Source organism: Oncorhynchus masou, chromosome 29 (genome assembly GCF_036934945.1).
Source record: "Oncorhynchus masou masou isolate Uvic2021 chromosome 29, UVic_Omas_1.1, whole genome shotgun sequence".
Taxonomy (NCBI): Eukaryota; Metazoa; Chordata; class Actinopteri; order Salmoniformes; family Salmonidae; genus Oncorhynchus; species Oncorhynchus masou.
The window spans coordinates 61,466,472-61,493,272 of record NC_088240.1 but is presented as its reverse complement, the minus strand read 5'-3'; the positions used below and the strand labels follow the sequence as shown (position 1 = coordinate 61,493,272).

General features: G+C 44.4%; 2 protein-coding genes across 3 annotated transcripts; one reads left to right on the top strand and one right to left on the bottom strand.

Annotated features, from left to right (window-relative positions):
• The first annotated feature begins 362 nt into the window (after positions 1 to 362).
• LOC135520186 (von Willebrand factor D and EGF domain-containing protein-like) lies at positions 363 to 2,772 on the top strand. The gene is made up of 5 exons (XM_064945556.1): positions 363 to 695; positions 877 to 972; positions 1,233 to 1,337; positions 1,619 to 1,714; positions 2,363 to 2,772. Exons 1-5 carry the CDS (start codon positions 455 to 457, stop codon positions 2,473 to 2,475), a joined length of 651 nt encoding a protein of 216 aa, XP_064801628.1. The 5' UTR covers positions 363 to 454; the 3' UTR covers positions 2,476 to 2,772.
• On the bottom strand, positions 2,683 to 26,339 carry LOC135520185 (von Willebrand factor D and EGF domain-containing protein-like). 2 transcript variants are annotated; one of them, XM_064945554.1, is made up of 31 exons: positions 25,882 to 26,339; positions 20,680 to 20,870; positions 18,686 to 18,917; positions 18,092 to 18,157; positions 17,136 to 17,368; positions 16,623 to 16,712; positions 16,291 to 16,435; positions 15,847 to 16,064; positions 14,953 to 15,026; positions 14,540 to 14,813; positions 13,998 to 14,200; positions 12,761 to 13,626; positions 12,401 to 12,537; positions 11,889 to 12,053; positions 11,490 to 11,594; positions 9,311 to 9,425; positions 8,516 to 8,778; positions 7,918 to 8,137; positions 7,457 to 7,591; positions 7,043 to 7,306; positions 6,347 to 6,763; positions 6,116 to 6,211; positions 5,857 to 5,952; positions 5,513 to 5,608; positions 5,263 to 5,358; positions 5,055 to 5,150; positions 4,788 to 4,883; positions 4,497 to 4,592; positions 4,289 to 4,384; positions 4,080 to 4,177; positions 2,683 to 3,985 (listed from the first exon to the last, which is right to left on the bottom strand). In XM_064945554.1, the coding sequence occupies exons 1-31, from the start codon at positions 25,955 to 25,957 to the stop codon at positions 3,971 to 3,973; spliced, it is 5,370 nt and encodes a 1,789-aa protein (XP_064801626.1). In that variant the 5' UTR covers positions 25,958 to 26,339; the 3' UTR covers positions 2,683 to 3,970. The 2 variants fall into 2 exon arrangements, with proteins under 2 accessions (XP_064801626.1, XP_064801627.1); XM_064945555.1 differs by having other exon boundaries at positions 7,043 to 7,222.
• Positions 26,340 to 26,801: the final 462 nt, after the last annotated feature.

Sequence of the window (26,801 nt, the reverse complement as noted above, 5' to 3'; positions counted from 1 at the left end):
GCCATGATTTTGGAATGAGATGTTTGGATAGGTGTCCACATACTTTTAGCCATGTAGTGTACGTATGCCCCAATGCAATCATGCTGCCTAATACATCCACAGTCAGATTTCAACCGTTTGTTTTACTGCATATTGTCAAATAAATAAATACATTTTATAATCAACCTTTTTTTCCAATATGTCATGAAAACCACTATTTGTATCCATTTGCGTTACTTTCAATTAGGGACTTTTATTTGAAAGCCGAACAGCAATATCTACTACTGTTGTTAATCGATATTGTGGCTAGCTTCACATAGGTCCCGTCCTCTCCATACCCTTTCTCTCGACTGACTAACATCTGCTGTAGTTTCTCTGTTCATCAGTGGGGGCGACGTGGAGAGAAGCCTTGCGGTGTCATTGCTCGAAGGACTTAGTTTCAACCCCAGTTCCCGTTTTCCACCAAGTGAAGAGGATGGTGCTCGCTCGCTGCTGCTTTACCGCGTCGATAAAGGTAAACCTCGCGCTGCTGGCCTGCTCGGTTGCGCTTGTGGGCATCTGCTTAGCGCGCTCGGACGCTCCGCGAGGGGTGGCGGTGCCCTTTGTTTTTGACCTCAAAGCGACGTGCGACCCTCCGTGCCAACATGCTGGCATCTGCATCCGAAACAACACCTGCTTCTGTTCTCGCGGCTATGAGGGAGAGACCTGCCAGTATGGTGATGTTACTTTATATTTGCCTAGAAAGGAAACAGTAAACAAAATAGCCAAACTACAAAAGACAAGTGATGCATTGAAGAATGTATGAAATATGTATATCATATATTTTTTAATCACAACATGTATGGAAAATATGCATGATTTTACTGAATGAGTGCTGATGCCTCTTGTTTTGAACAGCTAACTGCTATCCCAAATGTAAGAATGGAGGAGAGTGTCTTCGCCCTGGAAAATGCAGATGTCCTTCTGGATTTGGTGGAAAATATTGTCATAAAGGTATTTATTTATTTAACTAACTCTGTTAACCTTCTAGATATACAGTATGTTCGTGCATGGTTAATGTTGCACATCGGATTAAATATTGTAATAATATCTATTTATTGGTAACTACAGTAGGCAAGTACAAGTAACCTAATGTTTTATTTGGAGAGAGTGTGGTTTGAAAAGGGTAGGGAGTTAAGTCTTAGTCCTATACTACAACTTAGGAACATGGAGAGGTAAGTGGATGATTTGATTGTATGTCTTGTCTTTTCCAGTGAAATGTGATAGTGGATGCTGGAACGGTGGTGACTGCATCGCTGTGAACGGAGTGGCCAAGTGCATCTGTCCCTCCAGCTGGACTGGCTCCAAATGCCAAGAGGGTTTGTTTACCTCCTAATTAGCCTAATTCATACAGAGGTGAAACCAGCAGTGAGACTAGTTGCTCAGCTGGCCTAACAAATCAACAGTAGCTTATTAATCCTCTCCGGAACCCTCTGACAACTTCATTGAAATGCCAAGATACCTTCACACGTACTAAAACAATAAAAAAAATAGTTGATTTAATTACTATCGAATGGGACAAAGAAAACGCTTCACATGGCCAAAGGTATAATGGTGATTTATTGGTTCCCGGAGTGTTGAGAATGCGATGTTTCCCCAGCGATCTGTCCCCAGGGGTGCAGGAACGGGGGCAGCTGTGTGGCCCCAGGAATCTGCAGCTGTCCAGAGGGCTGGCTGGGTGGAGCCTGCCACACTGGTGAGTGAGATCTTAAGATAGATGCACTAACTGTAAGTCGCTCTGGATAAGAACGTTTGCTAAATGACTAAAATGTAATGTAAAATCTCACAGTTTTGGCACACACACACAACCAACATAAACTACACGCATTTTCAGGTAATGCACTTTTTTACTCTCACCGCAACAGACTCACAAACACGGTAAATTATGCACACACTTGCAGACACACTTACACAGATACAGGCAACAGGCCAAATAAATGTATAACCCCTAACTGGAGCCTAATCACTGATCTGTTCTGGATGTGTGTCAAGTGTGTTAATTTGTAACACATTGACACACTTGGGTCAAACAATAGATAGCAGAGAAGTTAATCAGGCATGCTAAAGAATAACAAATATAAATCAGACTGTCAGAAAATTAAGAAATTGTTAACAAAAGTGTTTGTTTTTTATCCTGAAAGAATCTACTGAGTGAGAAACCTGTCAATGTGAGATATCTGTTGAAAATGACTGTTTTGAGATTTTGTTCTGTTGAGCAGTTTCCCCAGATGTGAAGAGGCCACCAGACTACATAATGAGCCCTCCTTCCTCTCTTTCTTAATGTAACATCTCTTTTTCTCATTTCCCCCTCCCTCTGTCTCTTTCCCCTCTCTCTATCTTACAGCTGTGTGTCACCGGCCCTGTCTGAATGGAGGCAAGTGTTTGTCTCCCGATTCGTGCCGCTGTCGCCCTCCTTACTCTGGACCACGCTGTGAGGAGAGGAAAAAGGTGTTTTAACCCTTTAGGGGTCAGAGGTCAAAGAGGGCCAGTCAGAGGCCACATAGAACTGTATTCATTCCAAAACTGGTGCTTTTAGATATCTTCTCTGCTTTTTGTAAAAATGTTTTCGTAAAGAACCACAGATTTGTGTGTTAACAATAACATTTGGCTGTTAACTTAATATCTACTATAGAATTTGGGGTTTGTGCTATATAATGAATAAAATGTGGATAAAAGGTTTATTGTTATTTTGTTATCATGCAGTCAGATGATTTACAGTAAAACAACACTTAGCAAACTGCTTTTACTAACAATATACTGTAGCCAATTAATAGTATAACTAAACTGTTACAAAAGTGTTCGTCCATCTCTTACCGTATTGTATTTCAACCATTCAACGTGTTACTTAAATCAAGTTACACAATAGCTTTTTATTTTCTTTCCATATGTGTGATTTACAACAACGTGGTGTAAATGTTAAAATAACAAATGTTTTGACCTATGTACAGTATAATGTACAAAAGTGATCAAGTATATCTGAATTGATACTTACATCAGATCTCGTCAACAGTCACAAAAATCAAACAAGCTAATAACATTTCCAAGGCAGGTGTGACGTAAAAAGAATATTATTATTTCTCCATACATATTAAGTATGAAACAACAGTGCACAATAGTTTAGGCCAAACAACAACACTTTCAGTACCACAATAAACCAGAGTGGAAAAATCTTAGGTCAAATCAATAACAAGGAACAAAACAAATAGAAAAGTGGGTATTAATATCATATAAAGCCAGATTGTTCTTCAATAAACCATCAACTAGTTTTTCATCTGATTCTCTTCTCTTACTCCAACATAATACTGTGTGCAGTAACGCTTTTGTATAAAAGCCTAGGATAAGGATTATAAAACACATTTTTATGCATTAAAATACATGAATTAATGTCTATGTTAGATTACATATTTTGGCTGTGTTTTACAGGCAGAACATTTCTGATCTTTTGCCCAATTACTGTCAAAAGAGCAGATCTGATTGGTCAAAAGATCAATTAGTGGAAAAAGATCAGACTTGGGCTGCCTGTGTAAACGTAGCTTTTGAGACATCAACACGATTGGCACAAACATTTCTGAATGAATATGCAGTGTTTAAGACAGTATTATGCATTGTTTATGAATATGTTATGCATTTCTTATGCAAGGGCATTACATCAATGTGCTCCCTTGAGCATTGAGGTAGTAACAACACAGGGACAATTAGATACGTGCAATATATCCAGTCCCCCTGTTCATGTATAAAGACACACATACATACACACACACACACAGGCACACACACACACACACACACACACACACACACACACACACACACACACACACACACACACACACACACACACACACACACACACACACACACACAGGCACACACTCCACGATCACATACTGCCTAATAAGACTCCCTTTGCGGTGTGTATTTTGTAAAACTTCTGCATCTTCAGTAATTTCCCTTATGCAAGCGGGGCCTACAAAAGAGCACAGATATTTTACAGTATATAATCTCCCAACAATAATAAAAAAAACTGTTAATGAACATCCAAACTGTGACCCAATGCTCACCTTTAACCCACAGGTGACGCCAGTGTACCCGTTGCGGCAGTGGCAGAAGTTGGGCAGGACACACCTTCCCCCGTTGAGGCATCTCTGCTTACAGATGGCTGTCCGTCAGGCAGAAGGAGGAAATAGTATAGAACACAATATAATTACAGGTTAAAGGTATATAGCTATGTATTGAAACTTGGCAATATATCATATTGAATTGGACTCACCGGACTGACACTGTAGGCCTTCCCATCCTGTGGGACAGTGGCAGGTGTTGGGTCCCACACACTCACCACCGTTCTTACACTTCTGCAGGCACACGGCTAAATACACACACACGCACACAAACACACAGAGTTGCTTAGAATTGTAAAGGCATCTTTACATGGTGACAGGTTCAGGTTAACAGTGGTTGTACATTATGTTGACACTCACGAATGTTACACTTCTTCCCCCTCCACCCAGAGGCACAGGAGCAGGAGTTGGGCCCCACACACTTCCCCTTGTTCATGCACATGGGGTCGCACACACCTGAAAGACACAATGCAACATGCATTTTTGGCTCAACTAACATAACTGCATGTACATACTAGCTTGCTGCAGGGTTATTACGATTAGGTCCTTTCACATGCATTTATGTTGGTATAGGGCCTATAACTATTTAATACTGCATGCATAGACAGTGATGTGGGGTGTTTGGTTGTGTTGGGTGGCAGTGGCTCTTACTCTTCTGACACCGCTTCCCTGTGTAACCCCCGGGGCAGGAGCAGACATTGTTCCTCATACACTGACCTCCGTTCTTACAGGGAGGGCTGCACACAGCTGGAGGGCACGGCGCACAGTGACACAGCGACAGTTATACCTCACTAGACCACATTACCACCATGCAATAGACTTCTGTGCAAATTGACGGATCAATCACTAATAGGGGAACAGTAGAATGTGTCATAATCAATTGAGGTTATTGATTGTCAGTGTGATGCCTATTCTTACCAATCTGACATCGGGAGCCATAGAAGCCACCGGGACAGGCACAGATGTTGGGTTTGATACAAGTCCCACCGTTCAAACACACTGGATTGCAGACAGCTGGAGGTGAAGACAATTGAATATTGAGCCCATAGCTAAACATACTGTGTCGAACAGAGATACGTTCGTCATGGGCTTCTAAGTAGGAACATGTGGTGTTGATTGGCGTTACCTGAGTTACATGTTGGTCCGTACCAGCCAGACTTGCACTTACACACATCGGGAGAAATACACTCTCCTCCGTTTTCACAGTGCCTGTTGCACACCACTGAACAGAGACACACACAGACACAGTTACACACGACAACTCCTAACCCCTATACACACATTCAATTTTTTTTTTTAGGCAAGCAGACACTGGTTTAGATAATTGTAGGGAAACATGATATACGCAAGAAAGGATCAAATGGATTATCTCTCACTGATTTCACATCTTGGCCCCACGTAACCGTAGTGACAGGTGCAGAGATTCCTGACCAGACAGGTTCCTCCATGCTGGCAAGATGGCTCACAGTTAGCTACAAACACAGCAACCAAGGGGTGTACAGAGCATCCAGTAAGAAAAGGAGAATATATACAATATGTACAATGGAGAACATATAGCCTGTACCCAGATCTGTTTGTGCCATCTTGCCAACTCGTATTACATCATTGTCAAGCCACACAATGAGTGATAATGAGTTCGCAAGTTAGCACAAACAGATTTGGGGCCAGGATATAGAGTACATAGTTAAGAGTTCAAATATGTGTGGGATGATATGTTTACCTTCCTCACATGTTGGTCCGCTGTAGCCCACGGGACAGACACACACATTTGGCCTGCCACACTTCCCTTGGTTCTTGCAGTCCGGTCGGCAGACAGCTGAGAAGGTAGGAGGTTAATAGAATCTACAACTTCTATGTGTAACTGAAAACAACTTATTCTAATTTACAGACATTTTTGCAGAAGTTATTTTGTAACTCTCATAAAGAGCCATAAGAATATAAACTCATCTGTCTCGTCCAACCCTGACTGTTGTTCCCACCTATATGGCAGTTATATCCGGTATAACCTTCTTTACACGTGCAGGTGTTGGGTAGAGAGCACTCCATATTCCTTCCACATGGATACCGGCACACAGCTGGAAAACACCACAAACCGTTTCATAGGAACCTACAGTATACGTCCATGTAAGGATTTGAATGTTAAAAACATGTGAAAAAAGAACAAAGACCATATGAATGAAAAACAGACAACAAGAGTGCTAACCGCTAACCTTTGCAGGTGAACCCATCTCCAGTGTAACCATATGGGCAGCGGCCACACTTGAAGGAGCCTGAGACTGTGGGCTCACAGGGCACACCGGAGAAGCAGGGCGAGTCCGCACAGGTCACTATGGGAGACAATGACCCCCACCTAAGATCAGGGGTCAGGTCCACCTTGCTGCTCTGACCTCGGTTGTGATTGGTCGGGGTAGAGACTCTGGCAATGGTTTGGTCCTGGGGGCTAATAGGTGTCTTTCTCTCCACGGAGGGGACTCTCTTGCTACCCGATGAGGGCCCCTCAGTTATCCTCCTGTACTGGGAGGAGGTGGTGGAGGAAGAAGAGGAGGAGGTGCCAGTAATTTCCCTACTGGAGTCTTCTGTCACTTGGGAACGTCCATCTTCTCTGTTGGTGGTAACTGGCCTCTGTCCTGTAAAACACTGGAAGTTAGAGGACAGAGCTTGAAAAGGAACTCAAAAGGGATTTGTATAGAGCTAGTATAACTCAAATCACCTCTATCAACTAACCCTGAAGACCTAGCTAAATAATACTGACATAACAGTTAGCTTTACTAGAAGCCAGCTATGAGCCAGCAATAAAACAATGGACTAATCCCATATAAGCCCAGATATTTAATAACATTACAATAAACACCTAATCACATGAACCCTGTCAATCATCAGCTAAGTGATCAGGTGACCCTTCTCACCTGTTGTGGTGCTTCTACTACAGGTGTGTCCGTTGCCAAGGAGCCCAGGTGGACAGGGTCCACAGATGTAGCCTACGGACACGTGTGTGCTCTCGAAGCACTGCACCCCTGGGTAGCATGGTTGTCTGGAGCAGGGGGCCTGGTTTGATGGTTTAACCGTGCCAGAACCCTGGTGACCTCCTGTGGGTACAGCGGGTACAGGCACGGTCACTCTATGAATAGGCTTATAGTCATCACCCTTACCACTGGACGGCTCCGATTTAACTACAGGAGAGGAGGAGGTAGAATATAATTATTCACAGTCAATAGAAATATATTGATAAAATAATGAGGGTTGGGGGTGAGAGGATAGGGGTAGAGAAAGAGAGAGATACAGAAGGAGGGCGAGAAACAGACAGGGAGAGTGGGACTCACTGCAACTCTTCCCGTCCCCGGTGTAACCCTCTGGACAGGAGCCACAGGTGAATGAGCCCAGTGTGTTGTTGCAGCCCACCCCAGGGAAGCACGGCTCAGCGGCACATTCATCCACATCCTCTCTACACGTATGACCTGGAACACAAAAACAACATCAATGAAATCTCTGCCTTCCACACACACACAGGATGTAATCCACTAACAAAACATCAACATCTAAATTCAATGAACCAGAAAAGGAAATCTGGCACTGCTTGTATCCAAACACTGAAAGAGTGGTCATAAGGAGTATGGTTCCTATAATGGAGTGTCAAAGCACAGCTTTCTAATATAATTATTAAAAGTAAGCTCTCAAGAGTCATAAAAGCATCCGAGACCCACAAATGAGCTGCAGTATTAGCACGGACAGCATGTACAATGTACAGTGTGTGTTGTAATTCTACTTCTGTCATGTACAGTACCGGTCATTCCGGGGGGACAGATGCAGGAGAAAGAGTTGGGTCCGTCTATACACTTGACCAGACGGCAGGGGTTGGGTTTACAGTCGTCTATGTCCTCCTCACACCTGTCCCCTGTAAAGCCAGCGGGACAGACACACAGGTACTCCCCGCTGCCAGGGGGGAGGTTAATGTTTGTAACACAGGAAGCTCCGTTCAGACAGTCACAGGGCCGCAGAGAGACCTGGACACACACACACACAAGTGGGAAGTGTTAGTAGAGCTTAAGTTTAATTCACAAACAGTTTGAAATGAACATATAAGTATGAGGAACAATGATTGACAATCTGTGAGTAATTACTGCATTTTAGTTTTGAATGTCCTGCTAACAGACATACAAAGGAACAGACGCAGAAAGACTAGTGCAGCGGCAGGCTGGACAATAAGGATTGCAAATCTAGAGCTCCCTCTCGCGGTAGACAGAAAAGCTGACAATCAAGAGAAATCTCTAAGAATCCCCATTCACAAAGAGTCAACAGAATCAGTCAAGGAATTCGCATCCAAAGTTTCTTATTTTAGGGAATATCCTTATTGAACAGTGTTCTCCTCTTTTGAAACCTACCTGTACAGAGGCAAGCGTCTCAGCACTACAATCGTCTGTGATAGTGAACTGAAAGGTCTGTGTGGAGGAGGAGGCAGTAGTGTCAGTAGCCTTCCAGATGAGCAGGCCAGCGGGGGAGAGGGAGGAGTCACTGGGTCCTGACTCCAGAGTGAACAGCACCACGGAGCCTTCTGGGTCCTGAGCCTGCAGCTGGTACACAAAGTTCTCTCCCTGGAACGTCTGCAGACGCCCCTGTGCTGACTGAAACACTGGTGGCTCATTCTCTTCCAGGAGCAGAATAGTCATATTTAGTAATAACGTTAATCATGTCCATATCATTATCTGAGGTACATAATATACAATTATTTGTCCTTTATTTCAACTAGTTTTATTTATATGTTTATCTATCTTTGTAAAAATGTTCTGTTCCTAGTTTGAACCAGTTGTATTCATTTCTATGATCTACTCTGATTGATCTGGAGTGATTTGACCTCATTTTGTATGAACACTCAAAACACAGCACAAAGAACACATTGATCCAACCACAATTACAATACCCAGAGGCCTGAAGGTACTATAATGTCTCTGACCCAAATAACACCTTGTTCCCTATAGCACGACCAACCGCGAACTATAGACATACTGTAGGCATATTGCAGACCATGCAGCCATGCGTGTTCTCTGTGACTGTGTGCTGTCACAGAGCAAATACCTTTCAGTTCGCGTGGTATGGATTTGTTTCGAGATGCTGTTGTATAATGTAAACAGCGGTTGTAGAGTAAAAGTACGTTATAGGTAAGAGGACATTGTACTTACTCTCAGCGATGGACCATGTGTATTTGGAGGAGTCTGGTCGGCATATCAGGCAAGGGCTGCTGGGATTGAGGTCTCCCTCTCCATAACACACACTGTCAATGTTGCATGTTTTCTCCTGGGGATTGATACACCAGTAACAAAATGTGCATGTACACTACCGTTCAAAAGTTTGGGGTCACTTAGAAATGTCCTTGTTTTTGAAAGAAAACCCTTTTTTTCTGTCCATTAAAATAACATCAAATTGATCATAAACAGTGTAGACATTGTTAATGTTGTAAATGACTATTGTAGCTGGAAATGGCAGATTTTTTATGGAATGTCTACATAGGCGTACAGATGCTCATTATCAGCAACCATCACTCCTGTGTTCCAATGGCATGTTGTGTTAGCTAATCCAAGTTTATCATTTTAAAAGGCTAATTGATCATTAGAAAACCCTTTTGCGATTATGTTAGCACAGCTGAAAACTGTTGTTCTGATTTAAATAAGCAATATAACTGGCCTTCTTTAGACTAGTTGAGGATTTGGAGCATCAGCATTTGTGGGTTCAATTACAGGCTCAAAATGGCCAGAAACAAAGAACTCCGGGATGCTGGCGTTCTAGGCAGAGTTGCAAAGAAAAAGCCATATCTCAGACTGGCCAATAAAAAGAAAAGATTAAGAAAAGAGCAAAGACACTGGACAGAGGAACTCTGCCTAGAAGGCCATTATCCCGGAGACGCCTCTTCACTGTTGTCACGCCCTGACCGTAGTTATCTTTGTTTTCTTTAGTATTTTGGTTAGGTCAGGGTGTGACGAGGGAGGTTTGTTAGTTTTTGTACTGTCTAGGGTTTTTTGTATGCCTAGGTTTTTTTTGTAAGTCTAGGTGTTTATATGTCTATGGTTGCCTGAATTGGTTCTCAATCCGTGGCAGCTGTTTATCGTTGTCTCTGTTTGGTGACCATATTTAGGTAGCCATATTCCTCTGGTATTTTGTGGGTTCTTATTCTATGTTTAGTTGCCTGTCTGCACAACTCAAATTTGCGTCATGTTTTGTTCAGTGTTCTTTCAATAAAGAAGTATGTACGCTTACCACGCTGTGCCTTGGTCTCCTCCATATGACGACCGTGACAACTGTTGAGACTGGTGTTTCGCGGTTACTACTTAATGAATCTGCCAGTTGAGGACTTGTGAGGCGTCTGTTTCTCAAACTAGACACTCTAATGTACTTGTCCTCTTGCTCAGTGGTGCACTGGGACCTCCCACTCCTCTTTCTATTCTGGTTAGAGACAGTTTGCTCTGTTCTGTGAAGGGCGTAGTACACAGCGTTGTACGAGATCTTCAGTTTCTTGGCAGAGAACGCCAAGAGTGTGCAAAGCTGTCATCAAGGCAAAGGGTAGCTATTTGAAGAATCTCAAATATAAAATATATTTTGATTTGTTTAATAATTCTTAGGTTACTACATGATTCCATGTGTTATTTCATAGTTTCATAGTTTCTACAATGTAGAAAATAGTAAATATAAAGAAAAACCCTTGAATGAGTAGGTGTTCTAAAACTTTTGACCGGTAGTGTACATTAAATTACAAACAGAGCATTGGTCACTTTTTGTTTGGGTGGAAAATGTTCTGAGTTCTTCAGAATAAACTGGTTGGCATGCATAGCTAATAGGAGTGGTGCTCATATAGCACATGGGGATGTGTGAAACGTACTCCGCAGCCTGAAGTGTCTCTACTTGCGCCACGTAGCTAGCTTTTTGTGTGGCGCCGATTGGTAAGACACTTCAGGCGGAGGAGTACGTTACACAGATCCCCATGTGCTACACTCACAGCTTTAAGAGGGTCCGGGCCCATGTGCTGTTTTTTCCTGGTGGGAAAGGGGCCTGAAATTTGAGATAGCCTGAACATCTGTTGAATGTTCCACAACATAATGTACAGTATCTGTTGAATGTTAGTGGCTGAAAAAGAACCCGAACTACAAAAATCTGATTCATGCATCCTCGGGCTGAGAACATGTTCTCAATCAACTTGGAAAACACAAGGAACAAGGACATGAAAAAAAGGGGGATTGTTACCTTGTTACAAGTATTGAATCATTTAAAGTCAGATTCAAAATCACTAAACAACACATTCTGATCATGCTATCAGAAACATTGTGATTCCATTGAAACCCAGAGAAAAAAAACACAAGAGAAACCCACCCTGGATGTACAGAGAACGTCAGCATTAAGCGTGCAGATCTGACAGGCTCCATCGAACAGGGTCAGGATCTTGGCGTTGCTGTAACCGTAGCCATCGTTGGACACCTGCCAAGACAACGTTAATGACTTACCTATCAGTGACTACTGGTAATAAATATTTACAGAAGCTCCTACTATAAGTAAGGGTCTCTTGTCCAAGTTGCACCATCTTGAAAACATCTGGTTGGTGTGCAAACAAACCATATTACAACACTAGGCCAGAACCCTGCCCTGCTGCAAGCAGTACTCTTGTTTAGATCTCTGTTATCCAGCTGTATTTTATGGGTGATTTGCCCTTTCCCAAATGAGTCTGGACCCAAAACATTACTGAGATGTGCTGCATAGCGTTGTTCCACTGACTTTGATCTGCCAGCGTGCCAGGGGTCTGTCGGTGGGCGTATCCATGTCCAGGCCTGCAGTGGCTTGTCTGTACTCCAGGGGGAGCTGACACTCCAGACCTGACACATGCAGGAAGGTAGCCAGGGAAAACTGAGGCTCGTCCAGGGTCCACTCACCATCTACAAACTGGACACACGCAGACAGAGACAGGCGGGGACACTTGGGTCAGAAGTACTGTGCTACAGAAAATAATATCACAGGTATGGAGGTGTGTGTGTGTGTGTGTGTGTGTGTGTGTGTGTGTGTGTGTGTGTGTGTGTGTGTGTGTGTGTGTGTGTGTGTGTGTGTGTGTATGTGTGTGTGTGTGTGTGTGTGTGTGTTTCTGTGTGTGTGTGTGTGTGTGTGTGTGTGTGTGTGTGTGTGTGTGTGTGTGTGTGTGTGTGTGTGTGTGTGTGTGTGTGTGTGTGTGTGTGTGTGTGTGTGTGTGTGTGTGTGTGTATGTGTGTGTTTCCGTGTGTGGTGTAATATGCTACCTTTTCCTTCAAAAATTCACACTTGAGTTCATAGGAGTTTTTGAAGCCTTGTCCAAAGACCTGTACAGTGGAGCAGTCACTCTGTCTGACATCACACAGTCCCTCATTCTCCAGCTCTGTGATTTCTGGAGTCTGGTCTTCACCATCCCAAACGACACCAGAAACAGACACAAATGAGAAGCAAAATAAATGTCAGCAGGTTTTTAACAAATCGCTTCACTAGGATTAGCAAATTACTGTGATATGTCTTTCATTTTGATGAACTATGAGCCAAACCCTGGCCTAGTGTTGACTTACAATATGTATGATTGACTTCAAATATAGATGTGTGTTACAGATCCAACCCTCCCCTCTTCTCACCAGAGATAACGCTGCAGTCGTAGGAGCCGAACCCGGGGAAGCACACACACCCCCACTCGGAGCACTGACCATTCCCATTACATAGATTAGGACACTTGAGGAAGGACAACATCTCCTGGTGCTCTCCCTCTCTCCCCCTCTCCTCCACTAGCCTCCTCTCACACTCGTTCTCAAGCAGAGGCAGAGTAGCACCCACCCAGGCCTGGTCGTCCTTTAGCTGGAGGTCGCTGACACACATAGCCACCGCCTGGCTCACTATGGCCGGGCCTAACAGCCGGCCGCAGCCCAGGGCCATGCTGGAATTAGCCACCGCCCGCTGGCACTGCACCCTGGCCTGGTGCTGTGTTAGCCCAGACGGGGTGGGCCAGGTGGGGGCAGGGGAGGACTCGGGCCGGGCAGTCAGCTCGTGGTCCTCAGGGAAGAAGTAGGTGAAGTCCTCCAGATCGGACTGGCTCAGGCCCTGGTACGGCGTGTTGGGAAGAAACTGGTAGGACTGGCGCCTTCCACGGCTCCTCTGGTTGTTGGCTCCATGGCTGGAGCCTGTTAGGGTAGAGCCTCTCTCTACAGGCTGGGCGCCGGTGTCCTCGGCCCGGCCGTGCTGGTTGGAGTTCCATGAGGGGTGGTCGTGGTGGCCTTTGAACAGCTCTACTGAGTTGTATTCGGCGGTGACATCCAGAGTGGGGATGATACTGTGGAGTCTCACGTTGCCGTGGTGAGAACAGGAGGAGTCGAAGCCAGGGATTGCCTGAGACCTGGTTCGCGGGGACGTGGGGCGGGACTCTTCTTCACAGTTACAGTACCTGTGAGGGTTTGGGGCGCTCTGATAGGACGTCACGGTGTCAAACAAGCTGCTACCAGGAGGGAGTCTGCCAGAAGAGAAATAAATACTTAAATAAATAAATACTATCAAATAGGATCTCTATGGAAATACATTCAACAAGTAATAATGCAACATAACCACAGCTGAAAGAGCTCATGTAAAATGTTCAAAATTATTCATATCCATCGTTTGAAAGAACAGTCTCAGGTCCGGACTTTGTCATTGTACTTGGGACAATGGGACAAAGCTCCCGCTTTGCTGATCTAAAGAAACTGTACAGAAATAGGAATTACAATGAAAGCTGCAGTGCAATCATTGATAGGCTGGTTAGAACCATCACCACATATCTTCTTCAGATCTGCAAACTCCATAGCGTTAGGGGCTAGAGGTTGATTTGAGACTTGGCATCAGACTAACTTCCATTCAGAGATGAAGGCTGCTACGTCTTCGTTGTCCAGCGCTGCGCCCCCTGCTGTGTGGAGGTCATTGTGGGTCTGTCCGTCATATGTCCCACACAGACCCTGGGTTTGGCTCCAGTCTGAGCTGGGGGCCCTCAGGGTCAGACTCATGCCCCAGTCAGACACATCGGCACGCACAAATGCCCCAGACGAGAAGGTCATCTACAGCACAGACAGAAATGGGATTAAATCCTATTCTATTCTGTTGTATTTAATTTGATTTTGCTCTATTCTATTACAACTAAATTATTTTCTGCTTTCAAGTGCGTCGCCATATCATCACAGTCTGTATCATATCATAATTAGCATAAACAATTGAGTACCGACTTTGCACTGTAAGTTTACACTGCCTTTCTCAACACCCTATTGGCTAATGACTACTTCCTGTGGGCGTGGGCTTCAACTCAGTGACCTTTTATTTTTCCTGCCACCACCTACTCATCGGAGGGCAACTTTAAAAAGAAAAATGTAATGTTACACTTTATTTATTTATTCACTCACTGTGACTTTGCGTCCTTGGTAAGACTCAGTGATGCGGATGCCGCTCTTGCCCACGTCCCTGTTCTTCACCGACAGGTGCGGCCTGGTGTCCCCCAGCTCTCCATTGCACATGTCGAAGGCTATGACGTCACCGCCGTCTCTTGCCACGAAGCCGCACGTGCACGAGGAGTGGTGGACAACGCTCCCACACTCCCACTGGCGCACATGGACCTCGAACGGCTGCCTCGTGCTCTTGTACAACACAAACGTCCCGATCTGGTAGTTGTCATACTGCCTGGAAGGAAATGCATGAAATACATAACAGTATCAGCTACTTTAATGGGTATTCATGTGATTGTTATCATATTTGCAGGCTAACATTGCCTTGACTGCATCGATCATTATGGCTGACTATAAAGGAGTGACTGAAGTACCTGCCATCAAACGTGATGATGTGAGGATCAGTGAAAGAGTAGCAGTATGCAGAGGGAACATCCGTCACTGTGATCTGAAAACACAGAGCAGATATCACATATCAAATATCATTTATTTCATTTTCACATTCAGCTATCTAGATGAGAAAATAAAGTGCAAACAGTACATGCTTATATGAGTAGGTTGGCAACTTACAGTTTGTGTATGGGCACTGTGGCAGTGAGAAATTTTACATTATACAGTATATACAGCATCATAGCATATTATGCATTGAGTGAGTTAAGTGTAACAACCTAGACTGGTCCCAGATCTGTTAACAACCTAGACTGGTCCCAGATCTGTTAACAACCTAGGCTGGTCCCAGTGTCACACCTACTCCTGCTTCATTATTACGCACACCTGTTCCCCATCATTATTCACACCTGGTCGTCATTCCCTCCTTGATTCCCTCCCCTTTATTTAGCCCTCAGTTGTCTTCAGTCACTAGGTGTTATTGTTTTCTCTCAAGTTCAGTACGCTCCTCATGTTTGTTTACCTGTATTATTAAACTCACCTTCTGCACTGGTTTCCTGACTCCCGGCCTATACATTACACCCAGATCGGTTAACAACCGAGACCGGACCCAGATCTGTTAACAACCTAGACTGGTCCCAGATCTGTTAACAACCTAGACTGGTCCCAGATCTGTTAACAACCTAGACCGGTCCCAGATCTGTTAACAACCTAGACTGGGCCCATATCTGTTTATGCTGTCTTGCAAAGTTTTATGCCAAATAGTGTGACAATGACCATAGGAGTTGGCAAGACAGCACAAACAAATCTGGGACCAGGCTAATAACAACCGCCACTCTCCTCCCAACCCATCACAAGGGTGTTTTTTCCAGTTCCAGTACCTGGACACTCTGTGGTGTGTAGCCGCTCCAGAGGAAGTTGGATGTGACGATGGGGTTGACAGAGATCTGTGTCGTCCTGTCCCCGTCCCTGAGGAAGTCTGTGACCGCGCTGAGGTGAACCAGGGCCTGGCTACACACCCCGTTACTACACCCCAGGCTCTGGGAGAGATCCACCCGGCACGACGACAACACCACGTCTGGACCCAGCAGATTGTCTCCTACGGAGGAACAAATAGATCATTTAATGGTTGTTGTCATTGGCTTTGTTTTTGTCTATTTTGTAGGGATACCAACATGTCAATATGCATTGTCACTGGAGAATCAAGACACTATGTAAATAAAACGTATTGCTGAAATCAGGTATAAAAAATACAACGTTTTGAACAATCTAACTTTACTGTTGGTGATACTGTGAGTACGCAGGATTACTTACGAAGCATTTACCTTGATTGTTTGTACTCAGGTGTAAGGAGAGAGTACACGTGGTGGAGGAGGAGGCATCGCCAGGACAGGGGACAGGGATGGTACTCTCCACAGTCAACTCATAGTCCTTCCCATCCTCAGACACAGTAGTCACCTCGGGTCTCAACTGCAGAGACAAGTCACAAGAGAAATTCTGACTAACCAGTGACTATTTAAAACAAAGAGGAGACACACAAACCCAGACCCAGAGAGAGAGACAGACAGGCATGCACGCACGCACACACGGCTTACACACTTTACACACACTCAGACACCAAATCCTTGAAATAGTGTTCTCTATCTCTTTGACTTACCCTGATCCCGGCGAAGAACTCTTCGCTCTCCGCTGGGGCTCCCTGGATGTCCGGCGAGTCCAGGAAAAAACTGGAGCAACTGCAGTAAATCTGACAGAGAGGGAAGGACAACCACAGCCGTTCATGAGGAAGAGAGAGGCTACAGTTCAGGATGTAGAAAAGCCTTAATAGTTGAAGCCAGGTGATAGACATGATAACACAGTAAAAAAAAGCAACATGTATGACAAGAGATAAAAGGATGACATGACAATACACTGCAAAACTTTGATGGTTTTCAACATGGCCAGCTCTATTGCTCCATAACCTCACTTGTAAAACATATTCACTTCAGTTTTGATAGAGAGCTCGGAAGCTAGCATTATTTTTTGCGTTTGACTGTTTTACAAGCGAGGGAGAAGCTACCCGTAACCACAAGTCTCGGATCACATTAAACTACCCTCGATCTTAACTTTAACCATTAGAGAGGAAAAATATCTGACCCTGCGTCAGTGGTTAGGGGTAACTTCTACCCACCTTGTCCCCCAGTCGGAGGTTGATCCCATCCAGCTCGATGAAGGCAACGGTTTGGACAGTAGTCTCCTGTTTCAGTTCCTCTTTGATGCCTTGGGGGGAGAGGCGAGACCAGGCAACCACATAGCCTAGGGAGCTGTTCAGGCTATGGCCCTCGAAGCTGCACTTCAGGTAGACGATGCTCCCAGAGAGCTCTGCTAATATCACAGGTACCGCTGGGGAAGGCGGCTGTTTGGCTGGAAGGGATAATGGAGTCGTGTTCAGTAGGGTACCCCGAAGCAAAATGTTTAGCAACATATTTTATTGGACAAAATTAGACAGAATGGGTAGTTTCACTCAGTTTTCTTCCTACTGAGCATGTAACTGGTATTTACATGGATATAGCAGGTAACAATGTATACAGTATTTGGGTGACATGAGATGGTTGTGTATAATAGAAGCTTGGCTGAATGTTTTTGTCCGTGACCCACCAAGTAATCAAAATCTATATTTCAGGCAAAGATCCAGTCATCAGCCACTGCCTTCCAGTGAGTCCCAACATGTTGGTATATTTCTGTAACTCTAATCAGGGAAAGGGGCCAAACATAACAAACCAAAACAGTAGGTACCTAAATGGTAGGTACCTTCTCCTTTTCATAGTATCGCTTCCAACTTGATAACTTATTTTGTGTGAATAAAAGTTCATTTAACCATCCACCTATGTCCCCAGCCCCCCTCCTCCTTCGCCCTAAAACCGGCAGAGGGATAATTCACGACCTCGCCGAGAGATGTCGTCATGGAGACAGGGCGAGGGAGGCAGGACACACATGCTTAGCTCATTAAGAGGACCTGTGAAGGGACTGTTGCTGCATTCCACACCGCATGGCAATTCTGACGTGGATTGTTGTGGTGCCTGACTTTAACAAGGGCCTCCTATAGAGCCAGACAACACACAGCCAGGAGGCAAAGAGCTCACTCACCTTTACATGCTCCATCAACCTCCACCTCGTCAGGACGACACCCCCTCGCCGCAGAGTCGGACACCTCTACATGGTGAAAGACAGCAGGACATTCAACAACGGTGGTTGTTTTTACAGGTGTATCATGTCACCTTTATATACGCTATTACCACCATAATAATAATAACATCTGTTATATTCTATTTTAGGAGCATGTACAGCATTTAGCAAACACTTGTAAAAGAAACCTAAAGTAATGTCATGTTTACATTGACACATACAGTAAGAGATCAAAGCAAAGAGCATTGGCAATACGCTATGAAAGTGATGCACTTTGGACTGCACTTCTGGGGTCAGTCCTAATCTTTTGAATGGGCTTGACAATTATATCATCAAATTCATGAAAACACGTTTGTTTATACAATTATATTTGTGTTTGTGGATGAATTAACTTTAATGACATTTTGGCGCTGAAGACCATAGCGCTCCGTTTTTGCCCATTGAAGAAAGAAAAAACCACAAGGCTACTTCCTGGGAAATGCAGTCTCACTTTCATAGCGTACGGAGCTCCTCATTGCCTCCACCTAAACAGACTATCGTAAACAGCTGCTGTACCCTGTGCGCAGTAGCCCATGCAACCCTGGGTGGGCTGGAGCAGGTAGACGTAGAAGTCGCCACAGTTGCGCACGGTAACAGGGATGCGAAACAGGCAGCAGTCCTTACTGCTGCTGAGGAAGAACTGCCAGGTGGCACAGGCCGTCAGCTGTGTCACCTCCAGGGGCCGCGGAAGACTCTCGCCCTCCCCCAGAGACAGCCAGACTGGGGCCTGGGTCCCACAGTGGTTCACCTGGTGGACACAGATGAAGACAATAGAGAACAGAATAAGACTACTTTAGCCTGGTTCTAGATCTGTTTGCACTGTCTTGCAAACTTCTAGCCACTCATTGTGATAATAAGTAAAACAGCACAAATATGTCTGGGACCAGGCTAGTTTATACTGGGTGGTAATAAAACAAGCACATTGGTTATGATTTGTAGGGCGAGACTTTGCAGGTAACAACGGCAATATGACACATGATAATGCCCTGGGAAGAAGAGGAAGCTGATACCTCTGATGGATCCTTCAGTCTGCAGCACAGCAGGCAGCCCAGACAAAATGAGGAACATCTTTCTCTTGCTCTCTGTCTAACCATGTCTCTCTCAAACCCCGTCTCTCTCTCTCTAACCCAGTCTCCCAGTTTCTCTCGTGTCACTCCTGTGTCTCTAATATCTCTCTCCTGTCTCTCGCTCTCTTTGGTCCTGTGCTTAATGCTGATACCATCCCAGTCTCCTTGGAACAAAGAGCCTATGTTCACTTCAAAGGGCAAGACTAGCACTCATGTTACCACTGCAATGACTTGGCTACTCACTGAAAAGTACTCAAGTGCAAGAAGAGCTTAAGAAAATAAAGAAAATATTTACTAAATAAACTAAAGTAAAACATTTAAATAAATTAACACAATAAAATAACAATAACGAGGCTATATACATGGGGTACCAGTACCGAGTCAATGTGCGGGGATACAGGTTAGTCAAGGTAATTTGTACATAGGGGTAGGTAGGGGTTAAGTGACTACGCATGACCAGAGCCGGTGTAGTAGGATTCAATCTTAGTCCTGTATTGACACGTTGCCTGTTTGATGGTTCGTCTGAGGGCATAGCGGGACTAGTGCCCCGCTCCTTGAAAGCGGCAGCTCTAGCCTTTAGCTTGGTGTGGATGTTGCCTGTAATCCATGGTTTCTGGTTGGGATATGTACGTATGTTCAGCGGGGATGACGTCTTCGATGCACTTATTGATGAAGCCGGTGATTGAGGTGGTATACTCCTCAATGCCATTGGATGAATCCCATAACATATTCTAGTCTGTGCTAGCAAAACAGTCCTGTAGCGTAGCATCCGGGTCATCTGACCACTTCCGTATTGAGCGAGTCACTGGTTCTTCTTGCTTAAGTTTTTATTTGCAGGAATCGGGAGGATAGAATTATGGTCAGATTTGCCAAATGGAGGGCGGGGGAGAGCTTTGTATACATCTCTGTGTGTGGAGTAAAGGTGGTCTAGAGTTTTTTCCCCTCTGGTTGCACATGTGACATGCTGGTAGAAATTCGGTAAAACAAGGCACCCCGATCTCCGCCCCCTGTATTTCCATCTTTTCTTCACGCGAACGACGGCATTTGGTCCTGGTCTGAGAGAAGCAATATATCCTTCACGTCGGTCTCATTAAATAAAAAGTCTTCGTTAAGAATAGTTAAGAATAGTTACAGTTGGTTAGGAGCCCGTAAAACAGCAGCCCCTCCGACGCCGTTGTAAGATCTTATATCATGGGGACAATATTTTTCTGTACTGTTCTGACTGAGGCATGGCATTTGCTATGAAAGACCACCTAAACCAGGGGTGTCAAACTAATTTTTCTCTGGGGGCCACATTTCGGTGATTATTAATGAGCTGGACACAGTCAAGAAATGGGTGTTCGTCGACACGGAGGGGGATGGGTTGACCTCCATACATTGTAACATGGTTTGAGACCTAGAGAGAAAAAGTACTATGAAATAAAATGTATCCTCTGTATTTACCTCCACACATTGTGTGGGCATGCTGGCGGGCTTGTCAAAGATCTGGAACTGGTACCAGCCTGGTATGAGGGAATGGTCACAGATGAAGTCCTGGAGGGCTGACTGCTGCAGGCTGCGGGAGCTGAAACTGGTGCTGCGGTATGGGTTCTGGAGCAGCGAGTGACCCCCCGGAGCACATTCTGGGGGCAGCACTGAGGATAGACACAAGCAGCCAAACATGCAGCACGAACATGAGTGAATAAGGTGCTGCTGTGTTTTCCACTCAAATCATGTACACACACAAGCATATGCACATAATTTGATTTGAAGTTACCGATCCCAAGTTACCCCCCACCCATTACACACAATCAACTGAGTTAGCAATGAAACACTGTCAATCCTAAATTGCTGCCATGTAATAACTATGCCTAACCTAATCATTATGGGAGTTATGGGATTATGAGACAAATTAATGTTGAAAATATGCTGATCTTGGTGATCTTGTTTGTACTTTTGTGCATAAAAACCACATTTATTTGGAGAAATTAACAAAACAACAATTTTCTGGAGTTGGAACGTCGAGGAGTTGTGACGAGAGGGAGTACAACTACGACCGGAAGTTACTTTTCGCATGCAGGTTAGGAGAGCATTTTAGCTAAACCTAAACTTTTTTTAACCTTAACATAAGTCTCCTAACCGAAAAAGTAACTTCTGGTCGTAGCTGTACTCCCACTAGTTAGAACCAAAAATGGTGACATCATAGAGCGACACTGACATTCTAGGTGCATCAATCAAACAATTACTTAACTAAACAACAAAGTTCTGTACTTTCAAAAAATAGTGTTAAAATAACTGTTTATAACTATGGAGGATCATAACCCTTTCCAGAGTAACGCCTTCACACCTGACTCAACAGAAGGTAAGCATTTTATGTTCAATTACTATTCCAACCTCTCAAAACTGTCTGTTAGCTTTTCAGCTCTCTAACTATCTATGCTTTATGCTTTATTCTAAAGTTAGCATGAAATTATCATTTTGGATGACAGAAATTGACAAGGCAAATGCTTAATGACTTTACAAATGCATTTATTCATAATATACTGTACAAAATATTTTGTGAATCAAAAAATGATCATCGGGTTTCCTTTCAGGAAACAGGTAACTCTGGTCATAGATCACAACACAAACCCTACGGTTGTAACAGCCTATTTCCAGCAGCCGCCTAATCATCCCAACCTCCTTCATTACCATCTTTATCATCATCATCAACCCCTTCTTTCTCATCCTCAAACCCATCAACATGCTATCTATGGCACATTGTTCTCTACCAAAGATCAGCCACCACCAGTGCCACAAACCTGGGCAGTATGCCCCCGCACCAGGGTACATCTGTGTTGCTGCACCAGCACCTGCAACCAACATTACCATGGCACCTATTGACACAACACTGAACACTGGCAATCCAGCTGTCCCATTGGAGGAGGCTACAGGAAGCCCTGTGATGGATGCTACTGAAAAGAAAGCGGAGGAAGCAGAGCAGGGAAGAGGGGAGACGACAAAGAAGACGGCCATCATTGGAGAGGTTGGTGACTGGTGATGGCGTGAACAGTGCAAAGAGGGAGGTGAAAAGAGGGATGGTGAAAGGAGTGTAGGTGAGAGTAACCCTAGTCCTGTGACGGAGCTGGTCCAATGTGCAAGGAGCGGTGCTGCAGATGGAGGTGGGGACAGAACAGGTTCAGACATTTCCTCATCCAGGAAGCAGAAAGGTAGCGTTAAGGGGGGGTAAGTTTGGGGCGGGGCCTACCCCAAAGGCTCCCCAACCGCCAAGGAGCCATCTGGGTCATCAGATGATGCAGTCTGTTCAGGTCTTCCACAAACTTGGGGTAAAAGCACAGACATCCAATAAGTCCAACCAGTCCATTCCCAGTGAACAAATGACAGAAGACAATCTGCTAGACTTTGATCTGCTAGACTTTGATCTGCTAGACTTTGAGACGATTCATGTTACCGTAGCAAACAGTAACTCCTCAGTGGTGTAAGTAAGAATACAAGATGATGTAAATACTATTGGAGCATCCCAAGCTGAACATCCTTCGTCTGCAAAACCAACTGTCTTTGACAACCCAATAACACTACACAACCTATCACAGACGTCTGCTAGCTCCACAACCAAGTCCGTCTCCCCATCCTGTCAGAGTAGGCAACCAACTTCACCACGGGGAACAATATACCCCCAACCCTTCGCGCCACCCACTACCCAAAACTGCCACCTGTTCAAAGCCCCCAACCCTCACCCAAGGAGAAGGTACCGTGGTTCTCGCCATCAGTTTCCCTCCTTACCCAACACGTGCCATCACCCAACCCCTCCTGGACAGTACGGGAGGTTACCCCCGCCTGATTCCCTCTACTTCCCCAGCCCGTGGCAGGCCTCGGCCTCGGCCTCTCTGTGGCAGAGGGAGGAGAGGGAGGACAGAAGACCCAGCAGCAGGGAGAAAGGTTGTCCCGGATCACCAAACAGGGCTGGGACCACAACGTCTTCATCCACAGGGACCAGTACACTCTGGAGAAATACCTGAGTATTCCCACAGTACCCATGCTGAAGGGCACCATGAGCGCATGGTAAAAAAACTCATGGAAATCTGGAATAACTGAATGGCATTTTATTTGGTTTGAACATGTATTTTGTGTATCTTTTCGTAAACTTTAGTGGTGCACGGGGTATACTACAAAAGATGGTAAAGATGGTTCACGTCTATGTTTTCCACATTGACTGTCACTGTACTGCATGCAAGTCACGGGCAGTCATGTTCCACTAATTCATTGATTTACAGGGAAGTGTTATTGTCAAATCCACTATGCAGAGTGAGGAGATCTACTTTGAACGTGATTGTCTTCTACTTCCCCTACATCTATGTTGTAATTTAATGTATCCAATGACAGTCCCAGCTGGGAGCAGTCAGAGTGGAAGTGTCTTGTATGAAAGGATCCGTTACCAAACATGGCGTCTCCAATATTGATCAGGAACTAAGTCGTAGCCAAAGCTAACAGCCTTATTATTTATAGGCTTCCAAGTCAAGTAGAGACACTTCAGCTCTGGCAGGATGTGACTGCTAATGTCCATATGCTCCGCTTTAATATATGCCATCACATGAGAGGTATCATAAAAGGGGGAAGGAATATGAGGTACTTGCTATTCAATGGCATGTGGTAAAAAAACTGCTGTGGTGATCAGAATTTTGCTTACGATAAGCATGTTTAAAGCAGCATCAAAGACATTCTGACTTCTCGGTTTAGGGTGAAATGTGAAATTGAAACAGGAGGGAAAGAATTTATTTGGAGCATACCGAAGCAAGACCCTTGGGTGTTGGACAGGATCTAAATGAAAGACATTCTCTTGAAACTTTGCTGAGAGGGAAAGTAGGGCCTACTGCAAATACAGCTGTTCTGAAGCAGGAATGTTTGGTAGTTGCCACAGTAACACCAGCTGTGTTCACCTGAGTAACAATTCTGACACCACAGTCAGGTAATGGTGGAGCAACATTGTAAAAAAAAATCAAAAATGTGCTACTGATGCTCTTGATTTTATGTAGGTGTGCCCTTTACAATGTATCTGGCATAAGAGCAGAGGATAAAAATGAACATTCAGTATAATTACCAACAACACTTATTACAACAAGATCATGGTAAGTGTGTTGTTTGAACGTCTTTTAGAAGCATAACCACAAAACAAAAAATGATGAAACAATCAGAAATTGCTTAACAAGGAAAAGGAAAAAGTGTACTGAGGTCATACTACCATCAAATATGATTACTATTAATTGCAAGCCTAACAAAAATATAATGTCATGATTTCTCAAATATTTAATATCAAACTAATTCGATTGTCTTCAATATACAGCACAGAATATGGGCCTAGATTCTGCTGCTCTTCCAAACATTTCCACAGAGGCCTACACCTCTGGAGGTTTTATCCAGCCATCTACTCCGTTGATTGATTATGTCTCCACTCCACACCCTCAGCCCTTTCCGATGTTGCCTATTGGACCGGCCGGGCCCTCACAGCCATACTGTGTTCTATTCATGGTGGGTGCTGCTACACCTCCCGTGTCAGTGGTTGATCCCAGCATCCCCTCTACGGCGACGAAAAGGAGAGAAGGATAAAAGGCAACCAGCTGTTAGGTCGAGGGCAAAAAGAGACCATAACAGTTTCAACTCGGAAATATAGGAGACTGATGACGGTGACGGGCACGACTGGAACCAAAATTGACGACACCTCTTGTACAAACTATCAGAGATGGGACGGTTATGTGGTGAATCTTCCAAGTCAGGCAACAGAGACGTATATATGCTAATGGTTCATGAAGAGCAGAACAGCATGGGGGAAAATAAAGACGAAGACAAAATGAATCGAGGGGAAAAGAGAAAACTCTAAAAGTGAGAGCTGTGGGACTTAAAGGCCAAAATTAGATGAGTGAGTGTATTCGCAGCCAAGTGAAAAGTCATAGCCCAACAAACTATGACATAGTGACGACAGTCGGACAAGCCGTTGCAGGTGACGACAGGAGCTTTCAGAGCTACCCTGTCATCGTTCACTGTCAGCAGCGCCTGGTCAGTCCGTCTCTCTTCGGCCAAGACGGGAACTCTCATAGTCAATGTCCTGGGATACCCTTCAGCACCATATCCCTGTCGGAGTAGGCGGCCCTCATGGACACGTGTCTCTTCCCACCTTGGCCACAGGGTTCAAAGGCTTGTGTGGTTGGAGAAGGAACAGACAGGCTTGGCCCCTGCTGCCTCCAATGACAGGTCAATAGACTGCCATAGCAATGAGAGTCGTAGGTATGTGCCCTTAGATGACAGCACCTCGATTGAGGTATGCATGCCACAGATTTACACCATTCTTACCAGATGGACAAGACTAAGGAATTGAGAGAGCAGGTACAAAAAAATCACCCGAGACTTTATCTGGCTGAAATAAATTATATATTTTCAGCATTAAAAACGGTATTGCCACATTTTCTTCCATAGCTATGCTACATGTATCCCCCAGTTCATAAAGTAGGCCTACTGTTTTCATAATATTAATCGTAAACCATGTCCGTTGAAAAAAATCAGCTTGAAACCCATTGGTAGGCTACAGGTCATTTTATCACTTCATTTTACGGTCTACATACAATTTAGTCCCAATTTGGCATGATCAATTAATTACATTGGCATATCACTTACCTGTTTGACAAAACGTTGTATTGGGGAGTAAAATTATGAGGAAATACAAAAGATCCAAAACTTTTTTAAGTTTCATCGCTCACGACCCAATGTGAAGCCTTCCAAAATGACCACTGACAGACCACGGTTTTACAAAGGTCCTTGGCTCCTCAACGGGTATGCTCAGTTCCGCTGTTTTCGGTTTTCCAATAGCCTACAAAAAAAGAGTAGGGATAGGCAGAAATAAACGACAATCAAAGACACAACCGAGAGTTAAAGAAAGTCCGTTTCTAAGATGTTCACAAGAGCTGATAAAAGCACTTTCCCCGGCACACCGGACTGCGGCGCGTGACCACAAACTCCAAGAGGAATAGCAGCATCATATTAGGAGGAGCGTCCACGAACCTTATCTCCACCGAATCTACAGCGGCGACTGTTTGGACAAGGACAAACGATGACAGGATTAAAGTCGGGGACTATTCAACTGCATCAGCAGGAAAGTGGTCGAGTCGTCATCATGATTGTGGTCATTCATTCACTGAAAACGGATGCAGCTTTCCATTTTGAGCAAATGTAAAAATGGTAGGCTTAAATTAATGAAATAAAAGTAGAATGTGTGGCTTTTTTGTTGTTGAAAATAATGGACAGTTATTACAATGTTTGTTCTTGGTACAGTGTTATTAGTCATTAAAGATTTTTCCTATGGACTGTAATTACCACTCAACAAACTGAACTCCAGCCAAAACACATAATTTTGTCACGGCTGTTGCTACTGAGTGGATGACATTGTTGTACACGATCACATTTACAAATGCATAATAAACAAAAAAAACTATGGAAATGAATATAAGCACTAAAATGTATGACAATACCATTAGTTGATTGAACGTGACCGAGCTCATTATTCTGCAGTAAACAATAATCCATCCACTATGCTGTCA

What these genes read in the sequence shown, in the direction of transcription:
- LOC135520186 (XM_064945556.1), top strand. Translation starts at nt 455, where the DNA reads ATGGTGCTCGCTCGCTGCTGCTTTACCGCGTCGATAAAGGTAAACCTC. An exon ending in GGGAGAGACCTGCCAGTATG is followed by an intron (nt 696 to 876) that starts GTGATGTTACTT and finishes TGTTTTGAACAG; the next exon opens with CTAACTGCTATCCCAAATGT. An exon ending in GGGTGGAGCCTGCCACACTG is followed by an intron (nt 1,715 to 2,362) that starts GTGAGTGAGATC and finishes TCTATCTTACAG; the next exon opens with CTGTGTGTCACCGGCCCTGT.
- LOC135520185 (XM_064945554.1), bottom strand. Translation starts at nt 25,957, where the DNA reads ATGAAACTTAAAAAAGTTTTGGATCTTTTGTATTTCCTCATAATTTTA. An exon ending in TACAACGTTTTGTCAAACAG is followed by an intron (nt 20,871 to 25,881) that starts GTAAGTGATATG and finishes GTCTATCCTCAG; the next exon opens with TGCTGCCCCCAGAATGTGCT. An exon ending in AGACGCTTGCCTCTGTACAG is followed by an intron (nt 8,138 to 8,515) that starts GTAGGTTTCAAA and finishes GTGTGTGTCCAG; the next exon opens with GTCTCTCTGCGGCCCTGTGA.